Below are 24,411 nucleotides of genomic sequence, written 5' to 3'. Positions count from 1 at the left end.
ATACCAGCCAGCTGGTCTGCGCATGCTCTGAGGATTTTTCTCTCAACCACATGGCAAAATGAGAAGAATTGTATGAAATGGGTCATAAAATTACAAATGATTTTCTCCATCGTGTCAAAATGCAGCAAACTTGCTTTAAAACTGCAACATTTTCTCTGTGCCCCATGGCAAAATGTGTAGAATCAAGAGGGGTGCAGAGAGGGCACATTCGCTATGTAACACAACATTTTTTGTGACAAAATCATAAGTAGAATTGAAAATGCGAGGGAAATTCATTTAACTTGTATTTTTTTATTCGGTACATGGGAATTTAACTGCAAACGTATGTGCACAACATCATCATGCCCAGCTTTTAATTCGCAACAAATCAATTAGATGGAAACGCGTCTCTGGTGGGAAGTCACATTTATACATATTTTAGAATATTATAAAATCTGTCGCAAATTGGATGGAAACCTAGCTAGTGTGTGGAAATATCCTTTTAGAAAACAGGAAAATCTCACTTTTGACTGTGTTGCCCCATAAACAGTGAGGAGCAAACTAGAGAAATCTCTAAGCAAAGGACTTTATAAATATGAGACTGCTCCTGAGCATGTTTACAACAAAGCCAGTTAAAATAGTACCACTCACTTCTGTCCATGCACTCCCTCAAACATGTCCACTTGGAGAGACTGAGGAGGCTCTGATCTGAGCAGGCAGAAGGACTGGCAGGTGTCCAGCCCCCTAGAAACCTGAGCCTAGCAACCTATCAGTGACCTGGTCACAGAGGTCACTGGGATTTTGAGGGGCAGGTTAATGAACCCCCAGTCTCTCTGGCACCATCTGGGGATGGGTGGAGTGAGGTGTGAGATTAATAGAGACAGCACCACTGGCAGTGGGAGTTCTCTACAGCATCAGTGGTGTAAAAATACTTTAAAGTACTACTCAAGTAGTTTTTTGGGGTATCTGTACTTTACCATTTACTTCACACACCCAAAAGTACTCAATACATTTTGAATGCCTAGCAGGACAGGAAAATGGTCAAATTCACAGACTTAGAAAGAGAACATCCCTAGTCATCCCTAGCTTCTGATCTGGCGGATTCACTAAACACAAATGCTTCGTTTGTAAATTATGTCTGAGTGTTGGAGTGTACCCCTGGCTATCCATAAATAAACAAGAAAATGGTGGGGTCCTGTTTGCTTAATATAAGTCATGTGAAATAATTGTACATTTTAGCAATTATATTTACTTTTCATACTTAAGTATATTTAAAACCAAAAACAGACTTTTTACTCAAGTGGTATTTTACAGGACGACTCACTTTTACTTGTCATTTTCTATTAAGGTATCTTTACTTTTACTCATGACAAATCGGGTACTTTTCCCACTACTGTGCAGCATATAACACAAAGAAAGAATTCCACCCGCCAGAATGTCAACAAAGTCTGCTGGGAGCCAACGATGTTCCACCACCCTGTCACTTCAAGTTGAATTTTGGCTACCACATAGCGCCCGAAAACACTGTACAACAGAATGGAACTTGAAAAGGAAAGACAAGTTAATCCACCGGATGGTGATGTAGGCACATGATATTCTTCATTTCCTGGCAAAAATAAAATCAGATCACAACTTTGAGGAAGTTTGGTTGAGGTCATTCAAATTAAAATAATTGAAAAATCATAAAAATGTCAAATTACATTTAATTCTGAATAGCCTATTTGCTCGAAACTGATGTTGACCCTAAAAGACCAAGCCAGCATTAAATAGTGCAACTACACCTTTCTGTTGAATCAGTCCTACTGAACACTAAGGAATAGCAATTCAATTCACACACACACACACACACACGACTGTATGCCTCCACTGCAGGTGAGCGTACCATTTCCTGCGGGGGGTAGGTGAATCCCAGTAGGTGAATTTCAAGTTGGCCAAAGATGTGGAAGGAAGTGGCCCCTTTAGTGGCAAACACACACACCGCACACACATATGCACAGTCAAATTCATGACCAAAATTTATTGAGTGCAAAATAATATCATTCAATGATACGTACAGAGAGTCTTTAGCATAGGAACATAAGTAAATTTCTTGTTGATCTTGGAAGACTGCTTTTTCCATATCTGTTATATTGCAATCTGTGAAAAAAATCCCAGCACAGATACATATAAATACAAAAATGTGTATCATTTAAAATCTTGTTAGAGTAGCAATTGTATTACAGTATAAAGTACATTTAAAACAGGATAACACCTAAGTCCCAAAAAAGTTGAAATATATTTCAATATTTTTAACTAACATTATAAGCTACATAGTGTTTAACAATAATGCTATTGCCTCCTCAACCTTTCCTCAATCACATTTACCATTTCACTTTTCTGTTATCGTTCTACAGCACCAGCAATGCCCAACTCTACATTTCAAATGGTAAACATTGAAGTACTGATACATTAATAGAATGCAATTTGTTTAAACATGATTTGTGTTCAGTTAACGAAACAGAGCCTTATTTTATTAATGATTCAGTTCTACTTCACATCTCATTCTTTTCGCTCTCCGTCTTTTAAATCTGTGTCCTTCAAAATTCAAAAGGCACTCGCACATCTTAGCTATCTTTGCTGCAGGTGCATGGTAACAATTGAAAAAGAAACCTGCACATTGCACTTGCTAGTATCACTGCTCTTTATTAACCTTTACGTATCAACCTCAAGGCCTTTGTCAAAGCTTAAAAAAAGAGCAGTGATACCTAGCAAGAGCAGTGTGCAGGTTTCTTATTTTTTCTCAAATCTGCGTCCTTGCAGATCTCTCTTATGCCCTCATACCCATTGCTCAAAATCTTACCAGCCAAGAGCCAAAACACACACAAGTTTGTGCATTTGTGTGTGTGTGTGTGTGTGTGCGTGCATAATCTCAGACCAGCTTGAGAATTGACACACCAAATTTCATAAGGCAATTTAGGCCTACTTTTAATATTTGTCAGTAGTACAATATTTCATGACCTTGTCTGGGATTTGACGCCGGTACTGTAGACCAAGCCAGTCAATCATATATCACACAATCACTATGACAGCAATGACCTCTATTAACTAAGGATTAGCTATGAGGGATGTACAGTATCATATCTCCTGGATAATCATAACATTAAGGACGTTCATTATTTCGTCACTGGCAGACATGCCCGCTTCTAACATTTAACAAAGAAAAGAACATGCAATGATAAAACAATATTCCATAAAAATACATATCCTGCAATTTTACCAGCAACTGCAACAAGTAATTCATAATAGATGTAGGCTATCACCCAGATAAAGTAAATGCTGTATATTTGCTATAAAGGCTATATTCTGTCTGAAGAAAAAGTGAATGGACAGAATGAGTACATCACTAGATGGAACCATTGCAGACAAAAGTTAACCCTATCCACAGATCTGAGATCAGCTTTCCTCGACTTATCCTTTGCTTCACCACTAGGAGTTACAAACCAAAAACTGACCCCGAATCTGAACTTTCAGACACTTTTGCAGTATGACCGTATAGACGGTCTGTCTGTGTCTGTAACAAGACTATTTCAAAGCTTTTATCCATCCTTTATGTGAGTGGCGTTTGCCCTCACTTTATCCATCCATATCCATCCTTTATGTGAGTGGCGTTTGCCCTCATGTGTGCTCCTTGAGTGCCATGTCCCAAAGGTTCACAAATAGAGCTGCAAAATAACCCCATCTGTCGCATTTCCTTCCCTCTTCTCTCGCATTTCCTTCCCTCTTCCTCTCCTTTCCTCCTGTACTTAGACAAAGCTTTCCGCTTTGAGGACGCCCTGCTAGACAGAAGATTCACCAAAAAGGGAAGTTTGTTTTGGCTAAACTCAGCATGGCTCAGCTTAACCCAGTTAGGCCCAGTTCAATCCAGTTAAACACAGCTCAGATCAGTTTTGTTGGGTTACAGAAAGAATGTCCAGATGGAGGGTTTCCAGCCCTGCAGCCTCAGATAGATATGGAGTTGCCATTTTGCTGGTTGGGGGGTAGACTGAGGCTGAGACTGGGACTGAGACCCAGGTTGAAGTTGGGCTGGGGGTCCGAAGGGGTTAAGGCTACATCATTGTGATTGGGCTCAGAGTCCGTGGTAAGGGTGACGTCATTGAGGATGGACTGGGGGTCAAAAGAGGTCACGTCCAGTTCATTGAGGTTAGCCACGCGACGGAAGACGAAGTGAAAAGGTGCGGCCTGGGGTCGACTGTGGAGCTCAGCTTTGATCTTCTGGGGGTATGTGTCAGGGGCTAGCTGCTGGCTCGAGCCCTCAGTGAGCAGGAACAGAGCGTAATCCTCAGGGTCGGGAACTTTGAATTTGTAGGCACAGATCTGGCAGACTTCCTCTGTGGTGGCGTAGGGCTGCACCTGCAGGGTTTTGGCCGTGCAGCCGCTGTCCAGCTCCTGGAGCGCCACTCGCAGGTAGTTCTGAGGTAAATGAAAAAGATAGGGTTGTTTAGATGTATTTAGTCAAAGGGACTAAGAGTTAAGAATTCAGTGTGTGTGTGTGTGTGTTACCTGAAAGTCGTCTACAGAGGGAGCAGTGCGCTGGGTGGTGCGGCGACGGTGCCACTGGTGGAGTGTGTTGCGTGTTTCAGAGCTGAGTACACGAGCTGCTTGCTCCTCTTGGAAGTTCCTAATGAGGGACATGGCTCCGTACGCACTGGTCAGGTAGTATCCACCTGGAACAACACAGGAGAGAGAGGTCAAACATCGCTGCAGCCTGACACTGCTGCAACAGCGGTCAATGATTGACACTCAAGATTTAGTTGAGTTTACGTGACCATTACGATCTACAATAACATGGAAGAAGAATGGGAAGATTAGGAAGGACATACAGTACACATAAAGCAGATGTGTGTGTGTGTGCGTGCGTGTTGTACCTTCTCCATTGAGCAGAGAGGGGTCCAGCAGTTCCATCATGTAGAGGATCTCGTTATCTAGTTGAGGCATGTCACACTGGGCCAACACATAGGTCAGCATGGGCAGGAAGTCATCTGCCCCGTACAGACGACCTGAGACACACACACACACAACACTACAATTAGAAAGAGAGAGTGTCGATGTGTTTGTGTGTGTGCATACATATGTAATTGGTCTTGTTTATGCATGCGTCTGTACACTATGTACCTGAGTTGTCCTCCATGATGGTATAGATGAGTTTACACACGCGCAGCAGCATGGTCACCTTCTTCTCAGGGGAGTAAAGTTTACACATAGTGTGAAACTTGTGCCGGATCTTCTCTATGGCGACTGGATCTGGAGGGAGTGCGTCGGTCACGCCCATTTCCTGGGGCTGCCGGACCTTGGCCAATGAGAGGTTCTCCTTAAGCTCCTGCCATGCCCCGCTGCGGACCTGGAACTCCTGGAGGGCCACTCCCACCACACCTTTTAGGGGCTTCAGGACAATCTTATGCATGGCCTTCTCTAGGACATAGTCTGTTTGGGGGAAAGAGGGAGAAATACTATTATTTTGACAGCAAATACTGATAGGCACCATCCACTCTATATGAATTAATTACAGGAAGTCTTAATAGATTCCTGGTAGTGGTACGAGTGGGATTCAATCCATATCATCAAGACATTATGCAGACATCAGGTTTTACAAGCACTCTCAAAGAGACCGACTACTAGGAACCATGATATCATAATACACACAGGATGAATGCAGAGTGGGAGTCTAACCACAGAGCTGAATAAGGCAGAGAGAGAGAGCTGACTGTGCAGTCGAATGGGGCAAACTCAGCAGGATTATACTGGAGACATCTGCAGACTTAGGAACAGCTTCTTCCAACACAACATTGACCCACTTTTCTTTCTTTCCTTTCTCCTGTGTCAGATTAGCTGCTTTCAGGGCTACTCTTCCTGGGGTCCAAACAGGAAACTACACAACAAGTAAAATACATCATATTTACTGAACAAAAATATAAATGCAACATGTAAATAGTTGGTCCCATGTTTAATTAGCTGAAATAAAAAATTCCAGAAATATTCCATATGCACAAAAAGCTTATTTCTCCAAAATGTTGTGCTCAAATGTGTTTAAAATCCCCGTTAGTGAGCATGTCTCCTTTTCCAAGATAATCCATCCACCTGACAGGTGTGGCATATCAAGAAGCTAATTAAACAACATGATCATTGTGCTGGGGACAATAAAAGTTGATTTCACACAACACAATGCCACAGAGGTCTCAAGTTGAGGGAGTGTGCAATTGGCATGCTGACTGAGGGAATGTCCAACAGAGCTGTTGCCAGAGAATTGTATGTTCATTTCTCTACCAATGTCATTTTTTTAGAGAATTTGGCAGTACGTCCAACCGGCCTCAAAACCACAGACTACGTTTAACAACGCCAGCCCAGGACCTCCACATCCAGATTTTTCACCTGCGGGATCGTTTGAGATCAGCCACCCGGACAGCTGATGAAACTGAGGAGTAGTTCTGTCTGTAATAAAGCCCTTCTGTATGGGTGGCCGATGCTCTTCCAGGCCCACCCATGGCTACACCCTGCCCAGTCATGTGAAAGCCATAGATTAGGGCCTAATTCATTTATTTCAATTGACTGATTTCCATAAATGAACTGTAAATCAGTAAAAATCGCTGAAATTGTTGCATGTTACGGTTAGATTTTTTGTTCAGTCGTACCCCAATGACGTATCACATACATAGCACTACATTTACATGACAATTTAGCCATTCAGCTGACGCTCCCATCCAGACTGACCCACAGCTAGAGCATCCATCTTAAGATAAGCAGGCGAGACGACAACATCACAGTCGTACCACATTTCACATACATAATACAATGCATAAAAATGTTGGTCTCTCTTCACAGTCCCTGTCGTGCCGTAGAGTGTTCTTTTATATTTTTTTTGTTATTTGGTTTCAAGGAAGGAGCTTGAGTAGCCTGGGGTGGCAGAGTTCCATGTAGTCATGGTTCCATTTAGACACTATTTAATACTGTGTGTTTCCCAGCCTCTGTTCTGGACTTGGGGGACTTCTGGTTGCATGTCTTGTGTGATACCGAAGAGTGTCCGAACTGTGTGCCAACTGCTTGAACAGACAGCTCAGTATCTTCAACACCTCGCACAAAGACCAATAGTGACAAAGTCAATCCTTCCTCAACTTTGAGCCAGGAGAGATTGACATTCATGTCATGTCATTGACATTTGCCCTCCTTGTACATTAAGTGTAATACCTGCTGCTCTGTTTTGGACCAACTGCAATGTGCCCAAGTCCTTCTTTATCGCACCTGACCACAAAACTGGACAGTAATTCAGGTGCAAAAAAACTTCTCAGAGTAGCCTAACCACTCCGTCTGAGAATGTGTGTAATGCATATAAATGTGTCTTTCTTCCTCGTAAGTCAAGATCAGCAACACATTTCCTTCCTTGTAGGTGTTACATCACTGTATCATTATCAAAGGTATGGTTTAAAAATAGACACTGGTAGTACAAAATGTAATTCTTCCAGTAAGCACAATAACCAACAGGTTAAACTAGACTTGTGACACTTCACTGGCAATTAGTCAAATTTGATCAAAGTCAACTTGTCATCTTCTATGAACAAGCCTGGTATTTGGTATTTATTAGGATCCCCGTTAGGCACTGCAAGAGCATCAGCTACTCTTCCTCAGGTCTACATGAAACATAACATAATACATAGTACAGAACATTATTAGTCAAGGACTGAAATACATTTAAAACGTCAAAGTCTACATATCAGTACGTATCTAGGTCTAATACGTAGTACAATACAATATATACAAAATGGCTGTCTGTTCACAGTCCCCTTTGTGCAGTAGTGTTTGTTTATCTGGTTTTATTGCTAGCTTGAGTTACCTGGGATGGCAGTGTTCCATGTAGTCATGGCTCTACTTAATACTGTGTGTTTACCAGCCTCTGTTCTGGACCTGGGGACTGTGGTAGAGCAAGCCTGGTACCTTGTAGTTCTGTTAAAGTGGTTCAAATCCCTGGAATCCCGTGCCAGCACTAAAAGACCTCAGACCTGCGGTTGGGCTCGGTGCATGTTTCCCAGTGGGAGCACACATGTACACGCACACGCACCCATACAAAATCCCCCTGTGGCCTTTGTTTTTGCATGCACGTTATTTTCAAGTTTCGCTGGACTGGTCTTTAAAACAATGTGCCTCAAGCTACTGTCCTTCCTTACATACTTGTACCGCTCATAACTCTGGTCATTAGCACTGTGGAATGTAACAACATGGAAGCGTGAAGGGTTAGCATGCAATTCTGTAGTGTACTAATGCACAGGGAGGCAAACTTGTGAGGGCCCAAAAAGGTGATACTTTTTAAAAATTAAACAAAGAATATGATCTACATGATCTGTCTCTGTGTGTAAAATAAAGTGGTTCATGTGAACCTAACTTGCATCTAAAAAATTTAAAGAAAGCAATCCAATGTTATTTGTTGCCTAGACTTTACTGCGTATGATACTCAAGGTCTTGAGAAAAAAAAACAATACACTAATATTGCAGTTAGCCATGACAGCCTTTATAATATAACACTTGAACACACACATAAATATTGCACTTGGGGAAAAAAACATCTAAAGTAGAAATAGAATGAAACAAACAGGCATTCTATTTTTGCTCTATTATAGTGGCCACTATAGACATTGATTAAGTGCACAAGGCTGCATGTGAGTTGAGTTCAAGTGAGTGAGTTCAAAAAATGAGTTCACTGACTTCAAAAAATATAATCTCTCTCACACACACACGCGTTACTGTCAAATTCAACACAACAAAAGCAATATCTTTGGGCTACACTGCAAAAAGGCTAATTTTCACCTAATTCTCTCATTCAGAAAATGAACCACATAAGTTACTGTAGAGGGAAACATTAGTTAATGAATGGGGTTAACCCTAACATTTCACAGATTGCCATGGTCCCGTAAGCAACTAACGCGTTATAACTTGAATGCAAGGTGTCGTATACCAGTTAATACTGTAATGAAACAGGCAGGGAGCAGGTCTCGAACCCACGACCTTGTAGCCCGAAGTCCAGCGCGCTATCGACTGTGCCGCAAAAGCATGCTCAAGCGGCAGAGTTGATATCCACGCTTATAAACCCAGAATCGTTACACTACTATAGCGAATTGGTTAGGTTACTAATGTTAGCTCATTTGATGTTGTAACATTAGCTAGCAAGCTAATTTTCACACCATCAACTCAATTATTTGATCACATGAGTTGGCTAATGTTGCTCAACATTTCTCTGGCTGGCTAACGGAGAATTCAATCCAGTTTATCTAGCAAGATTCTTAACAATGCTAATACTTATTCCACCACACTTTCTCCCTCACCTCACACTTTCCAAATGGCAGTTATTTTTTGTTACAGCTCATGAGGTACGCTTCATCACCTTCTCACCCCCGTCTCCGTGGTCAGGCTTCTCACCTAACGTTACCTCTTCGTTATCGTTCAGGGGACTCACTGCTGTAACTGCCATTCTACTCTCTGCGGTCTTTCCAGAGCGCGCGCTGATCATGTAACTAGCAAATTGGGTGTCTCTTCTCTGTTCAGTTGCTTGCTGCGCTGCATTCTGTTGTTATGTGAACAATTGGCTGAGCCTTGGATACAGCCAGTATAGCTCCAAACGTGCATCACTCTTCCGCTTACAGCCAGTAGTGATCCCCCCTAACTTTTCTCATCGAATCTACATGAATCACGTAGGTCACCTATTTTGGATTCAAAACGGCGAATTTCGCCGAAAGGTGACTAGTTTGCATCCCTGAATGCAGTTGTTAAACTCACTGTATGGCTTACAACACATGCTAGATGAGTAAATGCTGGATGAGCAGGTTGTCTTTAGAGAAGTCTGAGGTCAATGTGAGTAAGTGGGAGTTTGATGAGTGGTGTGAGAGGGGACACAGGAGCTATCCCACTTAGGAGGGACTTTTCATGGTCACACACTTATTTCCCATTAGGCCACAGACACGCAAACTCACACAAACGTACGGTATGTACTGAGGGCCACCTCCGCTTCAAATACACATCTCCCCACCAAAACAACCTCCCTCACCCACAATCTCACTCAACACATCCTCCCTGCAGAGCTTGCACGTGAACCGGAGGGAGGGAGGGACGCGAGGGTGGGACAGACAGAGCCATGGTGCCGCCACATAGTGACAGATTGCCTCTCCGTGACGCACATTGAGGCTAACACGGGTACACACTCACAGCGCAAACAGAAATCCCCTGACAGTATATTCACTAAAGCTTTCAACACAACTTTGAATAGATCTCTAATAGCTTACACTATTCTTGTCACATTTCCCCAAAAGTCACAGTGTGTAAAAATGGCCCTGTAATCTAGAGGTATGGCAAGGCCATCCAATCTGAGCTGTCGCCAAATTCAGGGCTGCAGCTGATATGGACTCTATTTACTTCCTCGTGAGTACTCTGCCTGAAGATTGGCTACCCCTCGTACATTTCCAACAGCCCCCACTCTTCCCCCTTCATGTCCCTATTGTTTTTTATCTATAGAAAAATGTACCCCTGGCCCCTACATAGTACAGTACTTGTGAGTCCTAAATTAATGGTGTTCATATGGTGAGATTTCCACCTAGCCTAACAGAGGGCCATGTGGAGCAAGCCATCGCTATTGCTAATGTCTGTCCAACCCTTTCAGATCTACATGAAGTGCTTAGGGTCTAGGGGTGGAGTTGGAATTGGGCAATAGAGTCTCCCTTCCACAAACTCCTTACAGGCCTATAAACAGAGCTTCAAAACAACTTGTTGCTCAACTTGGCACTGAGCATAGCAATGAAGCCAAAACAAGGAAAAACTGCCAAGTGGGTTAATTTAAGGAGACACAAGGGTCCCATTCTCCCCCCTCCCTCTTCACCCCTCTCTCTCTCCATGCTCTTGCCTCATACACCCACAGACAAATGCAAGCGCTGTCAACACAGAAAGGGATAGAAAAAGAGGGAGAGATTTAGCGGTTTGCAACAAAGGCTCCGTCTGTGATTGGAAGTGGGAGAGTTGGAGAAGGATAGAAAGAGAAGAGAAGTGATGGTCGAGCGGGAGAAGTTTGCTTACTTGGCAAACAGCCACTGAAGCACATCTGGAGAGTCAATTAATTCAGCTAAACTGAAAACACTTTCTGCTGCAACAAAAACATTGCATAACAATTCCGATTACCAAACATTGCAGGAAAACTAATCGTGATGTATGAAATCCTTGGATTAGTTGTCAATCAAGAATGATTTTACTGTCTTTGTCTTAAAGTACCATCTCTTTGATGATTGTTCCTGACACACAGTAAAAAGGAGAACGGTTTTGTAAGGATCAAATACACCTCCCATGTGTTACTGCTTCACAGCTCTATGGTATATTGTCTTCTTCCTCTGCCAACTTTGAAAAGGACCAGTGGGAACAGGTTAGTTCACAGAAGGATCCTCTCTGGCTGAAACGTGTTTTCACTGTTTACATTTGGGCCAGTTTCTAATCCCAATAATTCCCACACATGAATACCTTGGCCTTTCTCTAAGCCCCTCCCCTGGGCAGGTGTGTCATAAAGGCCAAGAATAACACTATCTAAATGCTAGCACTGTTGTCTCACTAGCAATAAAGTATCCCAATCCCATTGGTTAACCGGTTTGTCTGTAACTCAACTCCTGCTGCTTCACCGACCACAACCCCTATTCCGAGATGCATTCCAAAGAACTGTAATCATCCTGACCAAAAGCTCCAGCTCACACACAGACTTGCATACTGAGCTGCTCTCGCCATGGCTATAGGCATACAGAGTGTTGTCCAGTTGGCATATTTTCAGATATGACGGTTTATGATTTTCTTTAGTCGTTTGGTTGTTTCAATGTCAAATATGAACCATTTCAGAGATGACGATGGAACAACTTCCTAACAAGTTCAATGTACATTTTTACTAACTTCTAGCATACGATCAACTTTTATGCAACGGTTAACCAACATTGACTGGTGTGATGTCCAATAGATGCACAAATGTTGTATAACAGTAAAAATCCATACATTCTTACACACCCCTTGCTACTCACCGATCTGGTCCTCTGGGATGAGTGACTCGATGGGGGGCTCCAGCTCAGAGCTCTGCCGTAGGTAGCTCTTCATCTGGGTGATGAACTGGCGTAGCGTCTGCAGCAACTCCAGTCCTGATGCGTGGCACTGCCAGGCCTGGCTGCCGCCTCCCTCCTGCAGGAAGCTGAGGTAGTCCTGCACCAGGCAGCCGAAGTAAGACCCCTTGTCCCTCGACAGCTCCAGGACTCTCCGTATGGCCCGTTTCTCTGGGGTCATCAGCGAGTTGAACACCCCACTCATTTTACGGAGGTGGCCCCTGAGGGCCCGCTGGATGACCATGGCCCCGGCGCTGGCTCGCCGTTTGGTGCGCAGCCCAGGAGGGGTGATGGTCAGGTCCTGGTCTTGGTCGCTCTCCAGGCTCCCGCCGAAGTCTGCTTCGTCTTCATCATCATCATCTTCCTCCATGCTGCTGTAGGGGTGGGTGAGGGGGGGCAGGACCAGGTTGTTGGTGGTGGGGGGGCTGGGTTCAGAGAGAGGGGGGAAGAAGCCCTGGGAAAAGTCTAGTGAGTCGGCAGAGGATTCGGTGGAAAGGCTCATGTCGCTCAGGCGCTGCACACTGTCCCCTCTTCCTCCTCTTTCTCTTCCTCCTTCCTCTCGACGGGAGGGGCTGGGTCTTGAGTGGACGGACTGTTTCCCTCTGTGTTGTCATCAGGGGTGGTGGCGTTTCTCAGTGACAGCTTAGCCAGACTGAGAGAAATGGCGTTCTCAATAGTCTGGTCATCGAGAGCAAGATGGCAGTCGACGTCGCTTGGCGGCGTGGGTTTCGGCCTACTTGGGGAGGAGAGGGACAAGGGAATAGAGATGGGGGCACTGATGCTGAGCTTCTTAGGAGGGGAGGATAAGAGGAAAGAAGAGGATGGACTGATGCTGAGAGAGGAGCCCAGACGGGAGAGAAGGCTACTGCCCTTCTCTCTTTCTCCTCCTTTCTCCCTCTCTCCCACCCTGTCCTTCTCTTTGGGGGGGTTGATCCAGGATATCTTCTCAGGCATGCTGCACTGGCGTCGAGGAGGGGCAGGGCGACGGGGAGCACAATGGGGAGGTGGGGGGCGAGGCGGTGGTGGGCGGGACACGCTCTTAGCCTGGCTCACACTGTTGTTATAATGCTGGGGGCTGTTGCCAGGGCTAGGACTCTGAGGGCTGTTGCTAGGGGGTTGAGGGCTGTTTGTGCAGTCGATAAGTTGCTCTGGGTTGCTGGTACAGTGCTGTTGACCTTGTACCGTTGTTTCTGTAGTTGTTGTAGTACTATTGTTGTTTAGGTGGTGGGGGTTGTTGTAGTAGCTGGTGGAGGAGGGAGGGGTGTGGTTGCCCCCCTCTGGGTCGTGAACCTTCAGGAAGAGGGGGTTGATGAAGCAGAGAGCCCCGTTGGACTGGGAACACTCAAGCTGGGACGGGGTGCGGGTGACCAGGGGGCTGAGGTATTGGTCCTGGATGGTTGTCCCGGACAACCGGGAGACGGAACTCTTGTTCCTGCAGCAATGCTCAGAGTCCCAGAAGCCTGCAGGGCAGAGACAGGAGAGAGACAATATCAGAACAGTCAGACACTACAACAGCAACATTACTGAAAGATATAGCGCTGAGTGATTAGTGCTTTATGAGGTCGGTTCAATTATAATATATATATATATTATAATTGAACCGACATATATATATATATATATATATAGAAAACCGATCAGTTTTCTATTTCCATAAGTTTTAAACATTAAATGCACTATACATTAGTGTTGCACGGTATACCTGTACCACGGTAATATCACGGTACCAAAACGTCATGATACTTATGATGCAAACATTTTAGAATACCGCAGTACCGTTTCATATGATACTACCAACTTTTTCCAGCCCTACCAATCTAAAGAACCTGCTGGCGCCTGTTATAAAATGTTTAGAAAGTCAGTTTGGTTTATAAATTCAGTTGAATTTAAGCAACAGCCACTAGTCTCGAATATGCTCATATCACACGGCAGCTGTAATCAGCCAGCCCCATCCCCTACCAGGCCTCACTCACCTGCTTCTCCGTCTGCTCTTTTTTTTTAACCTGTATTTAATTAGGCAAGTCAGTTAAGAACAAATTCTTATTTACAATGACGGCCTAGCCCGGCCAAACCAGGACGATGCTGGGCCAATTGTGCGCCGCCCTATGGGACTCCCAATCACGGCTAGATATGATACAGTCTGGATTCAAACCAGGGACACCTCTTGCACTGAGATGCAGTGCCTTAGACCGCTGTGCCACTCGGGAGCCATGTGTCGATTCCGCCATCAGTTTTAAAAATATATCATTTAGTACTGATGGCGAGCGGGGATGCAGACCCTGATGAGTCTTCTGTTAGATTTGCTACATTGGAGCAGCGCAAAGCAAGCAATGTTGATACATTGTATAATTTCATCGTCTGTTATAATGAAGAGAACAGACCAGTCTGAGGAGTCTTTGCAAGTTCATGCAGCCTCAGTGCCAGAGGGGAAATGGAGCACATGCTTGTAGCTTTACAGCGAATAAAACAACTTGTCTCTAGTCTAAACAGTTAAAAAAAAGATCACCCATATTACCAGAGATGCCTTTTTTTCTCCTACTGTGATTCGCACGCATTTTACATAATTTCACAAACCATGTCGTGGGCCGTTTTAAACTAATCGCGGGTCGCCAATTACTGGTTTAATAACAATGTTGTTCTAGCTAAAAACCTGGTATTTTGACAGTCGGTTTAGGATAATTTGATTGACAGGAAGAAAGGAAAAGAATCTGATGTGCTTCAAAAGGTAGGATTCATATAAACCGAATGTAAGCCTAAACTAAACCAAACATCTATTTCTTTCTGGTGCTCCTTCAATTGTTTTGAGCCTATCGTTTTAAAAGCTGGGAGCAGTGTATGTATTGGTGGGATATCGAGTGGTGTCTATGAGAGTGAGGGAGAGAGTGTGTGTGTTAACTGAAGAGTAAAGGTTTGATGCAGTGTTTTCCCCTTATACATGCAAAATGACATGACATAATGACATTATCCATGTATACAGTACACATCTAATTTACAGTGCATTCGGAAAGTATTCAACCCCTTTACTTTTTCCACATTTTGTTAAGCCTTATTCTAAAATGGATTCAACAAATTTCTTTCCTCATCACCCTATACACAATACACAATAATAACAAAGCAAAAACCCTTAACTGAAATAACATTTTAGGCATTCAGACTCTTTACTCAGTACTTTGTTGAAGCACCTTAGGGAGTGATTACAGCCTCTTGTCTTCTTGGGTATGACTCTACAAGCTTGGCGCACCTGTGTTTGGGGAGTTTCTCCCATTCTTCTCTGCAGATCCTCTCAGGTTGGATGGGGAGCGTCTCTACACAGCTATTTTCAGGTCTCGCCAGAGATGTTAAAATCGGGTTCAAGTCCGTGCTCTGGCTGGGCCACTCAAGGACATTCAGAGACTTATCCCGAAGCCACTCCTGCGTTGTCTTAGCTGTGTGCTTAGGGTCGTTGTCCTGTTGGAAGGTGAACCTTTGCCCCAGTTTGAGGTCCTGGGCGCTCTGGAGAAGGTTTTCATCAAGGATCTATCTCTCTGTACTTTGCTTCGTTCATCTTTTCCTCAATTCTGTTGAAAAACATCCCTACGGTGAAGCATGGTGGTGGCAGCATCATGTTGTGAGTGCCAGGTTTCCTCCAGATGAGACGCTTGGCATTCAGGCCAAAGAGTTCAATCTTGGTTTCATTAGACCAGAGAATCTTCTTTCACGTGGTCAGAGTCCTTTAGGTGCCTTTTGGCAAACTCCAAGCAAGTTGTCATGTGCTTTTTACTGAGGAGTGGCTTCGGTCAGGCCACTTTACCATAAAGGCCTGATTGGTGGAGTCCTGCAGAGATGGTTGTTCCAAACTTCTTCCATTTAAGAATGATGGAGGCCACTGTGTTCTTGGGAACCTTCAATACTGCTGTCATTTTTTGGTCCCCTTTCCCAGATCTGTGCCTCGACACAATCCTGTCTCTGAGCTCTACAGACAATTCCTTCGACCTCGTGTCTTGGTTTTTGCTCTGACATGTACTGTCAACTATGGGACCTTATATAGAGAGGTGTGTGCCTTTCCAATTCATGTCCAAACAATTGAATTTACCACAGGTGGACTCCAATCAAGTTGTAGAAACATCAAGGATGATCAATGGAAACAGGATGCACCTGAGCTCAATTTCAAAACTCATAGCAAAGGGTCTGAATACTTATGTAAATATGGTACTTCTATTTTTAATTTTAAAACATTCGCAAACATAAAAATAAAATAAAAAACAGTTTTCGCTTTGTTTTTTTGGGGTATTGTGTGGAAATTGCTGAGTATTTTTTTTTGGGGGGGGACTGTGCAATGTGCGCATTGAGCTCACTGAAAAAAACAGAATGAAATGGAATTCAAATAATTGAACTGAAGTTGCTCAATTAGTTGTTTAAAAACCTAAAATCACTCAGCACTAGTAAGATAACACTAACAGCATGCCAATATTACACCTACATTATTTCAATATTGCCCTAACTCACAATAACATTAATGGTCAAACGCTGCAGGAGTCAATCATTCTGATATTACACTACAGAGAAACATTAGGATAGCATAACACTGTAATATAATATCAACACAAAGTAACATGCAGTGATGTTCTACATTAACAGAGGCTACAATAACGTAGTAACTGAAAAGTATGCTAATAAAACAATGCCAATACACAGACATTAGACCATCGAGTCAATTAAGCTACTGTCATACCACGTTGCCAATGCCTACATTACAGTATTCATACAAAAAAACATATTAACACATTGTTGCAAATAAGTACAACCATACCAGTCTACATAACAGCAACACAATAACATTCCAAATCAGCATGATATAACCATAGAAGACTTAGAAAGAACAGCGCTGGTCACTACTCAACACAGCCACCAACTTAGCAACCAAAGCCATGTACCAACCAAATACACTATTGGTGCATTTCCATACAGGATTTACCCCAGTGTTTTACTCAAAAGGCTCAGAATTTTCTGTTCCATCTACGCGGGCCAGAACTCGAGTATCACTGGACATTGGCTCCGGTGGACCTTCTCTTACTTTGGGCCAAAGCCAGGCCACTGGTACTTTTCAGCTTTCATTTACATAAGAGGCTAACTGTGAACTTGAACAACTTCTCACAAAGCAACTGTTTAGATTATGCAGAGGTTATGCAGAGGTTGTTGATTCGGCTCTTCACAAGTCCTCGCGGTCAGCCCTAGCTACGGAAACAATGTACCTAGTATAACATAAGGGCATATACACTAGTGTAACACTGGTGTTGCAGTCGAAAAAAGCAGCATGACAGAACTAACCTACTGCAAGAGACGCATCCAACTGAAGAGCATATACTATAGTGCTGTACTAGACAGAGCAAAACGCAGAAACTCTAGAACAATTAAAGACAAAGACGTACCATATTAAGCCAAAGTCACATCACAATGTAAGACCAGAGAAACTTTGACTTACTGTTCTCACATCAGCAGACAAAGACCAGCTCTGATTTTAGTTTACTAGTGAGAGACCTCTAGAGCACACTGCCGTCCAGTCTGAAGCCTCACTGTCATGTCTCACACACACACACAGACTTATGACTCACACATGATAACGAGTGCATGGGGGCGGAATGTCAACAGAGCACGCTCTCCTCCCCCCACTTCTTGCTCTCAATCCCTCGCTCGCCAGCTCTGTCAGTTTTTCCTGCCCCATTCCTCCTTCAAGACTTTTATTTTTCTCTGCTGTTTTTGTTATTCGTCCACTGTCATCTTGAGCTAACTTTAGGCAACAATAACCCCCAAAGCTGTCATCCACTGTTTTGTTTCAAAAGCCACTGCTAGCTTGAGCTAGATTAACCACAAACCATAGGGATAGTGGCAAGCTCACAGTGTTCAAATGTTGTGGCCAATTCACCTCTAAGTAACTTCAAACTAAGTATTTGAGTTGATTTGTCTTGCAATTTTGAACACTGTGAGCTTGCCACTATCCCTATGGTTTGTGGTTAATCTAGCTCAAGCTAGCAGTGGCTTTTGAAACAAAACAGTGGATGACAGCCTCTCCTGGCCCCATAAGACTTAATTCAGGGAAAATGGAGAAAAGAAAAGTCTAAAAAGTGACGATATATCCTTTAACATTTGATTTGGTTCCCTCAAAAACACCAATTATAAAAACATTTTCATACACTCAGCATATGTTTAAATGTGCTCAAAACAGGAGCTACACAAGAAAATCACATTTTGACTCCGCTGGGCCTTTAAGACAGTGATAACATGGACCCTTCACATTATTCTAGGACACTTGGGGGTATCCGAAACAAATGTAATTATTTGATTACACTTTTGAATCTGGCCTTATAAATAGCAAAGCTGTTTCAGTCTGAATGAAGTATGCTTAGAAGTTATTGAAGTGCATCATACAGGTATTGGAAGATTCAGGAAAGCAGAAGAAAGTTCAGGCAATCATTGTGTATTTCATCTTTCTTAGAACAGAATATAAATTCATTTCCCTAAAAACATTCTGTGTTCCTGAGAGTCATAGATTTCAGGCATGGGGTCATAATTGAAAATGGCCAAAACAGTTCAACTGCTAAAGCCAAATTCATAGGAAGATCAATTACATTCAATTAATTTCCCCCAGTCATTCTGTGCGATTTTGTCAGTCCCGTCTAACGAGTTCTGTGCGACACGTGAGCTTTGTGACCAACTTTGTTTTTATACTTGTAATGATAAAACTAAATAATCAAAGAAATGCATACAAAGATAACCCCTAACCCATTGTGGGGGGACATGACCCTCCCGTCCCCAGTGAAAGTTCCACCCCTGGTTACCTTTAAAGTCCGTTTTTGTTCCTTGTCAACAATAGCAGTGGTATTTGATATTTTGTTGGGTTCTGGAAAATATTATTATTGATGAAAGTTCTGTTCCAGACATAAAATCACTTGTCTTGGACCAAAATATCACACATTTATCCACAAAGTGTTAACAATAACTGATGTGGTGGGATGTGGGGAGGCAAGGGTTAAACTGGTTGCAACAGAAACCCTGTATCTCAGGTAACACACCTGTGTTGAGTTCAGTTTGATTAAATATTTGCTATGTTGCTTGATGGTTTGAAATGAACGTTTCCCCAAAACATTCTTCAGTGTTCTTGAACAGACTGAGGTATGTTTGCTCTGTTTGGTGGGGTGTGGCTTGAAGCAATAAGAGAGGTATTTAAAGGGCAGCGGAGTGTTCCCCAAACCACAATTCCTCACAGTTTTTCAACTAGTCGTTCAGAACATCACCATTTCCGTTTAATTGAACGATGCAGAACATTTTTTCATCCTGAACACTGCCCTGAGACACTGAGGGTGTGGCCTAACGGGGGAAATGTCTTTGTCTAAAACTGGCAGCTGGGAAAATCTAGGGTGAGCTGAGGACAATGAGGGGAGGAAACCTGAAATTCAGACAGATGACAAAGTGAATTCATTCTTGGCCAAAGTTTAGCCTCTTGGTAAAGAAAGACAGAAATGTCAGCTAATGGTTCGCTGCTTGAAAAAAACTTATTTAACAAGCCTTGCTAGTACGTCCAGCTACTGTGTACTTCTTTTTCAATCAAGCTCATCTTCTGACAAAGGGTTGAATAGAGACCGACAGAATGAAAGAAAGAGTTTACTTTCTCTGAAGCATAGAAGGACACATCCCCATTGTATTGAATCAGACCCACGTCACAGGTGCGGTTACCGATCCAGACGTCAGAACTCAGCACTGATGTCTTTTGTTCTGTCCAAAGCCACATTTCAGTGACGCGACATAGCCTACCTACACACACAGCTCATCTCCGGCATGGTCACCTATATGAATGTCATTAAAATATATGTGAACCTTCACTGACGCTCATCTACGTCCACACAATCATTGTTCAAGTCTCAATGCAGTCTGCTCACATTACTCATAGGGAAAAATAGACAGTGGGGCTGCTGTGTGTGAAGATCACTCAAAACCACACCAAAGGAAGGGTGTTATCAAATCAGTGTCTTTGCAGATGCCTGTACTATATATCAACTCTTTCAGATGCAGCCAGGCAAAGTGACATTACGGCTTTGGCACAGAGAGCACATTGCACAGAGAGTGGTTCATGACCGAGTCTGAGGTTTAATACCCTAGTGAGGCCTACTCAGGGGCTCCAAAGCCCCAGTGCTCTCCTGATCATGTGCCCAGCTGAGCAGCACTGATTTGGGGCTCAGAGAGGCATTGTTATTATGGGTGACTCATTGAGCCATGTCACTTTGGGCTTTTACTAGTTTAACTTGGAGAATGTGGTTAAATGTGATTTACGAGAACACCCTGAGGAAGAAAAGCTTGGTTTTAAACAGAACAGATGTGGGATTAGACCTAAGGTAGTAACAATACTTTTCTAAAGCAACGAAAGTCAACTAGCAGGCAGTCAATGACCATCCAGATACAAAGGGAGGCTACACTTTTAATCTTCATGCTTCAGACATGCATTATCAATATAAAACGCATAGTATCAGTCTAGTGGACACTCACCTGCTCCTAGCTTGGCCACCTCCTCCAAGTCTGTTGGTGTTCTGGCTGCAGAGATGGCTTCAGGAAGCTTTAGGGTGAATGGCAAGACATCCCTAAGAGAGAGGCAGACAGAGTCAATATGTGAGATGAAAATGAGTGAGAAAGACAAAAAGAAAATGGAGTGAGAGAGAGTAAGAAATAGGGAATAAATCACTGTCCCTGCAGTGAGTCATTTAATTGGGGTGACCAAACAGCCCTTTCCTAACTAGTGTTTGTCCCATGTGTGGTTTCTTGGGCTAGAGAGAGAAGGAGTGGACACATACACAGAGCGAGAGAGAGGCAGACAGACAGACACAGGCCAAGAGGCGCAGCACCCCACCCTGTTCTTCCTGTGTCTCAGATAACTTATGAGTCTGAAGTGCACATTTACTAAGCTCCAATTGACATTATCATGGCAAAAAAATGTAACCAACATAATTTCAAGAGTAAAATAAGGCTGCTATTTTGTCATAGGCTGTCATATATTTAATCTGAGCCTAGAGGAAAGTCCTTGTCCTCAGGCCTGAAGGGAAGCCAAAGTAATTCCGCTACCCAAGAGTGGTAAAGCGCCTTTACTGGTTCTAACAGTAGACCTATAAGCTTTCTGCCAGCTCTGCTGAGCAAACTGTTGGAAAAAATGGTATTTGACCAAATACAATGCTATTTCTCTGTAAACATATTAACAACATACTTTCAGCATGCACTCAACATGCACTGCACTGACACAAATGACTGATGATTGAAAGAAATTGATAATAAGATTGTGGGAGCTGTACTGTTCGATTTCAGTGCAGCCTTTGATATTGACCACAACCTGTTGTTGAAAAAACATATTATGGCTTTTCAACCTCTGCCATATTGTGGATTCAGAGCTATCTATCCAATAGAAGTAAAAGGGTTTTCTTTAATGGAAGCTTTTCTAATGTCAAACATATAAAGTGTGGTGTACCGCAGGGCAGCTCTCTAGGCCCTCTACTCTTTTAATTTTTACTAATGACCTGGCATTAAACAAAGCATGCGTGTCCATGTATGTTGATGATTCAACCATGTACGCATCAGCAACCACTGTTAATGAAATCACTGAAACCCTTAACAAAGAGTTTCAGTCTGTTTTGGAATGGGTGGCCAATAATAAATTGGTCCTGAACATCTTTAAAACTAAGATTTGTATTTGGTACAAATCCTTCCATAAGTTCTAGACCTCAGCTGAATCTGGTAATGAGTGGTATGGCTGTTTAACAAGTTACTTTGGCGTTACCTTAGATTGTAAACTGTCAAGGTCAAAACATATTGATTCAATGGTTGTAAAGACAGACAGACCTCTCCCTGTAATAAAGAGATGATCTGCTTTTTTCACACCACACTCCAAAAAACAAGTTCCACAGGCTCTAGTTTGGTCTAATCTTGATTATTGCCCAGTCATGTGGTCGAGTGCTACAAGGAAAGACCAAATTAAGCTGCAGCTGGCCCAGAACAGAGCGGCACATCTTGCTCTTCATTGTAATCAGAGGGCTCATATAAATACTATGCATGACAGTCTCTCTCTTGGCTAAGAGTTGATGAGACTGACTGCATCACTTATTTTTATAAGAAACAATGTGTTGAATCCCAAATTGTTTGCATAGGCAACATACACACAGCTCTGACACACACACACACACACACACACACAGGGTCTTTTTACAGTCCCCAAATCCAGACAAATGTAAGAAAGCAGTATTATATAGAGCCTTTATTGCATGGAACTCCGTTTCCTCTCATATTGCTCAAATAAACAACAAACCTGGTTTTTAAAAAACGATAAAGCAACATCTCCGGCACAACGACTCTCCCCTATTTGACCTAGATAGTTTGTGTGTATGCATTGATATGTAGGCTACGTGTGCCTTTAATTTAAAAAAAAATGTAATTCTGTCCTTGAGTTGTTCTTGTCTATTCATTTTATGTTTCATGTTTTGTGTGGACCCCAGGAAGATGGCTTCTGCAACAGCTAAATGGGAACCCTAATTAAAATACAACAAATTCTTAACAGAATTGAGAACTTTGAGCCATGCACTCAGTTGAAATCATACTGTACAAAGTTCATGATCATTTTTGACCCCTTATGTTTTGTTTGCAGTTTTGTTCCAGTCTCTATACGTAAACATAAGCTACAGACAGTTCAAGGCCTGTTTTCTTCCTCATAGACACTTCCTGCTTTCCACCCCGCATCCCTATTGATTTGTGGCCTTGACATGTTGCCATTCATTAGCATCACCAGACAATAATGTGTTTTCAATCAAGCTCAACCTCCACGTTTTAACCAAGCTTTAATAGCATTGTTTGAAAAGCCTTGAGCTTGTTCAACTAACCAAGTCAATATGTAATTAGAATTATTATAGTGCAGACTCGACTGACATTGTTAGCTTTCGAAGAAAACAGTGCAATAGTCTCAGTGCAATAACGTGAAGTGATGAGGTGGCTAGTAAATGCCATTCTCTGTACTTCAACTGAAGCATGGTTCTTTCAGTAAGTTCTGGGATCCATGTGTTCCTCTTCAAAAGGAATATGTGATTTATAACTAGGATGAGAAAGGTAGTGTTTCTTGAGGTAGTGTGTGTGTGTGTGTGTGTTACCTGCTGATGCAGCAGAAGGCCACAAGACGGAACAGGTCTGCAAAGCCGAGGCCCGATCCCTCCAAGGAGAATGCTGTGAAGGGATACATTTATATTTAAGGAACTTCAAAATCAGGAGCAAAGCTGTACTTGCATAATCAGAACAAAAGCATGGCAATATTCCTAGATGGGAGAAGGGAGTTGGAGTGATGTTTTCACTTGGGAACTACTATGTCATACTATATACACACACACACCACTAGCATTATCATGAGAGTAGCTAACTGTTGCTCACATATTTGCAGAAGGGTAAGTCTGTTTTCTTGGCATGCTGGCATGGCTGAGTGGGTGTGCCTACACCTAGTAGGCATTTGGTGCACATACAAGCTGCAACAGGCCATCACACTTACCAGGCTACATCGCATTAGTAAAGAAAGGCAAAAACACCTGGTGAGACATTTTCTGGGATAACACACCCAACAAATAGCCTAATAAGATTTTTCTATTCACTTCAAGAACATCAACAAGATGTGGCTATATTAAGCCTTGTTAAAGGTTACCTTTTGTGTGACTCTTAACTACATAACACAACTAGTTTCACTAGGTAAGTATCAGGAAATAGGTTTTTGGGAAACTCCAAACGCTCTCGGCATTGACCTCGGAGCAGGGAAAGTGAAGTGAAAGGGGGATACCTAGTCAGTTGAATGCATTCAACTGAAATGTCTTCCACATGTAAGTAGAAAGAGAGAAGAGAATATTGAGGCCCAGGATGACGTCACATATTGTACTAGACAGCGGTAAACTGTGACAGCAACACAGCAAACCCAAGGGGAAATGCACAGAGAGCAAAAGGAATACATTAGAATAGAATATTCAAATGATCAGAGGGAAATTGTTTTTTCTTTTTTAATAAGCTTATAATAACCACATGTATTTGCGGGATACATTTGAATGATAAAGATGGGAATGAATAGGCAGGTGGGAATGAATAGGCAGGTGCTTACTGTATTGACTCTCCTTCACAGGGAAGTCTTTGACGGGTGTCTCAGAGTCCTGATGCATACGCAGAGAGATCACCTTCCTCTGCAGGGTAGTCGACTTCCTCACCAGAAACGTCTGCAGACAGGGTAAAAAAGCAACTTGAGAAACACAGACAACAATAAAAACAT

The 24,411-nt window shown here is 42.8% G+C and overlaps 1 protein-coding gene across 1 annotated transcript in view; it reads right to left on the bottom strand.

The window, feature by feature from the left end:
• Window positions 1–1,971: 1,971 nt before the first annotated feature.
• Window positions 1,972–24,411, bottom strand: part of rin2a (Ras and Rab interactor 2a) — a 64,203-nt gene continuing 41,763 nt past the window's right edge. The window contains 9 exon segments of the mRNA XM_029669449.2: window positions 1,972–4,428; window positions 4,519–4,682; window positions 4,884–5,015; window positions 5,131–5,439; window positions 12,039–12,635; window positions 12,638–13,573; window positions 20,631–20,722; window positions 23,264–23,336; window positions 24,247–24,358. Coding sequence (XP_029525309.2) covers window positions 3,958–4,428; window positions 4,519–4,682; window positions 4,884–5,015; window positions 5,131–5,439; window positions 12,039–12,635; window positions 12,638–13,573; window positions 20,631–20,722; window positions 23,264–23,336; window positions 24,247–24,358 — 2,886 coding nt within the window. The 3' untranslated portion in view covers window positions 1,972–3,957.

Source organism: Oncorhynchus nerka, linkage group LG10, assembly GCF_034236695.1.
Source record: "Oncorhynchus nerka isolate Pitt River linkage group LG10, Oner_Uvic_2.0, whole genome shotgun sequence".
Classification (NCBI taxonomy): Eukaryota; Metazoa; Chordata; class Actinopteri; order Salmoniformes; family Salmonidae; genus Oncorhynchus; species Oncorhynchus nerka.
Note: the sequence above shows the minus strand (reverse complement) of the source record. Positions and strands in the feature narration are given on the sequence as shown.